Source organism: Sinocyclocheilus anshuiensis, unplaced genomic scaffold (assembly GCF_001515605.1).
Source record: "Sinocyclocheilus anshuiensis isolate Anshui unplaced genomic scaffold, SAMN03320099.WGS_v1.1 scaffold543, whole genome shotgun sequence".
Lineage (NCBI taxonomy): Eukaryota > Metazoa > Chordata > Actinopteri > Cypriniformes > Cyprinidae > Sinocyclocheilus > Sinocyclocheilus anshuiensis.
In genome coordinates this window covers 58,418-60,555 of record NW_015552590.1, presented here as the reverse complement: position 1 = coordinate 60,555, position 2,138 = coordinate 58,418, and the positions used below count along the sequence as shown (strand labels likewise).

The following is a 2,138-nucleotide window of genomic DNA, read 5'->3' as shown; positions in this document are numbered from 1 at the left end:
GTATTTCCTCAGCAACCAGCACGGATCAGCTCCAGGCATGACGAAGTGATATCGTCCTCTTTTGGAAGGCCAAACAAAGTAGTTTCGCTTTCACAACGAAACACACAGCATCTCCACAACATGGCAGCAGCGGCAACAGCGAGAATAAAAGTAACACCTTCTTTCTTTGCGTGGACATTTGGGCGGTGTTATGCAAATCTTCCCACATAGTGACGTAGGCATGTGGGGGTGTTAGAATGAGCCGTTTTAGCAGGGCGTGGTTGACTCTTAACTTTTATAAAGAATATCTCTTTGGATTTGAGAATTTAGTCTTTGCAACTTTACAGATCTTCTTTATGCACCAAGAGCTTGTAACACTCCAAAGAGAAAGGAACAATTGAAATCGCATCATATGACTCCTTTAAAGCATTTCCAAATTTTTGTTCTCTTAATAAATAAAACTTGCTGACTTGAAAGCATTATGAGGTATAAATGTAAATTTAAAGTCTAAGTACAATTAACTGGAAATTACTTTGCTGTATTTAATATAGGTGCTGCTACAATGGGACAGGAACTGCAAGAGGCAGGGAGTTCTGCTAAAGTGCATTGGTTTGGGAGTTCTGCTAAAATGGGACATGGACAGCAAAGGTCAGGGAGTTCTGCTCCAATGAGTTCTGCTACAAGGACACCGGAACGGGAAAATCTACTGCCGGACCAAAATCCATTGACAGACCAGAGACAATAAAATGACAGCTATCAAATGAGCCACTTAAACAAACCCAACACAAAGGCCTTCTTCTAACAAATAACCAGCTATTAACAGATTCAATTTTCACACTCTTCCTTAACCAAAACTCTCATATTCCAGCTTTCTGTGATATATATATGACAGTAGCTTGAGTTAACATTAGCAGTAGCTTGAGTTTTGTTGAGGATGTAAAAATCTGTAAATATTGACAACCTTGCTTTTAAAGTTTTAATCATTATACATATATAGAATGGCTTTGTGGTATTTAGTCTATAAACAAATGTATTTTGTATAAATAGAAAAGCACAAAACTGCTTATAACAAAAATATATTTAATTTGGCCTATATTTCATTACTCTCTTACCTTACATTCAATTGGCCTACATGTCTACATTAATAATATAATATAATTTGCTATGAATATCCTACATTTCTGCCACAATCCCACAGTTACTGTTACTACAGTAAATCCATTGTAAATGTTGGTGATTTTGTGGATTGAAACGTATTCTGACTGCATTGTTGTCGCATCAGTGTTGACAATTTCCGCATCAGTGTTGTTGAGAATGTCGGCGCTGTTTCATCTGCCTTTAAACTAGTTTAAATCACCACGACATCCGTGGTTTGTATCGGAGAGTTCTGCTCCAAACTCAAACGCTTCTCATTGGATCTCACAGCTATGTTTATTAATCGCGTGATCGAGATCAGTCAGTGAGTAAACGCATTTGTTCTGAGTTCGCGCTGCGCTGTCTTTAGGCAGAGCTAATAACGGTCTGTGCAGCGCGGTTCAAACGAGTCGCGCTCTTCCGCTTTTGGCGCGTTTAGGAATTCTCGTGCGCGAAAGAAATGGCAGTGCAAATGAGTTATCAAATTATCACTCGCATTTTACTGCTACATCTGGTATAAAATTTAGTGCTGTCATCTTGTGTTGACATTGTGAAACTGCATTTTGTTAATTATGCTTGGCGGGCCACATATAATACATTTTAATAGACAAGCTTTGGGCCATTTGAAATTCATCCACGGGCCGGACTTTGGACACCCCTTGTTTAAGTCATAGTTTAACTGATTGGTTTTAGATGGAAAATCTGCCCATAACTCCTGGTCTAGGATATGTTTTCTTCATAATGATAGCATAACGAAATAGATTTGGCAAACAATCCAGTGTATCTGCCCTTCTGCTTTGGAAAGCATCAAATGATTTTGCAATGCATTTTCTCGCAGAGGTGAGCAACGTAGCCAATTACAGACATGTTTGTTGATTTCTACAACGCAATGCCCAATCAGAGGTGTTTAGGTTGGAATCCACGCACTCACCGCTTTTTGTCCAGTGCTGAGTTCTATCATGCTCGTAACTTCATAAAAAAAATGGTTTCATTGTGTGGTCACATTGGTTAAAACGGAACTTTGT

At 38.8% G+C, this 2,138-nt stretch overlaps 1 protein-coding gene across 1 annotated transcript in view; it reads left to right on the top strand.

The window, feature by feature from the left end:
* Positions 1-939, top strand: part of LOC107665500 (uncharacterized) — a 3,735-nt gene extending 2,796 nt beyond the window's left edge. The window contains exon 4 of the mRNA XM_016456410.1: positions 531-939. Coding sequence (XP_016311896.1) covers positions 531-724 — 194 coding nt within the window. The 3' untranslated portion in view covers positions 725-939. The remainder of the gene's footprint in view (positions 1-530) is intronic.
* Positions 940-2,138: the final 1,199 nt, after the last annotated feature.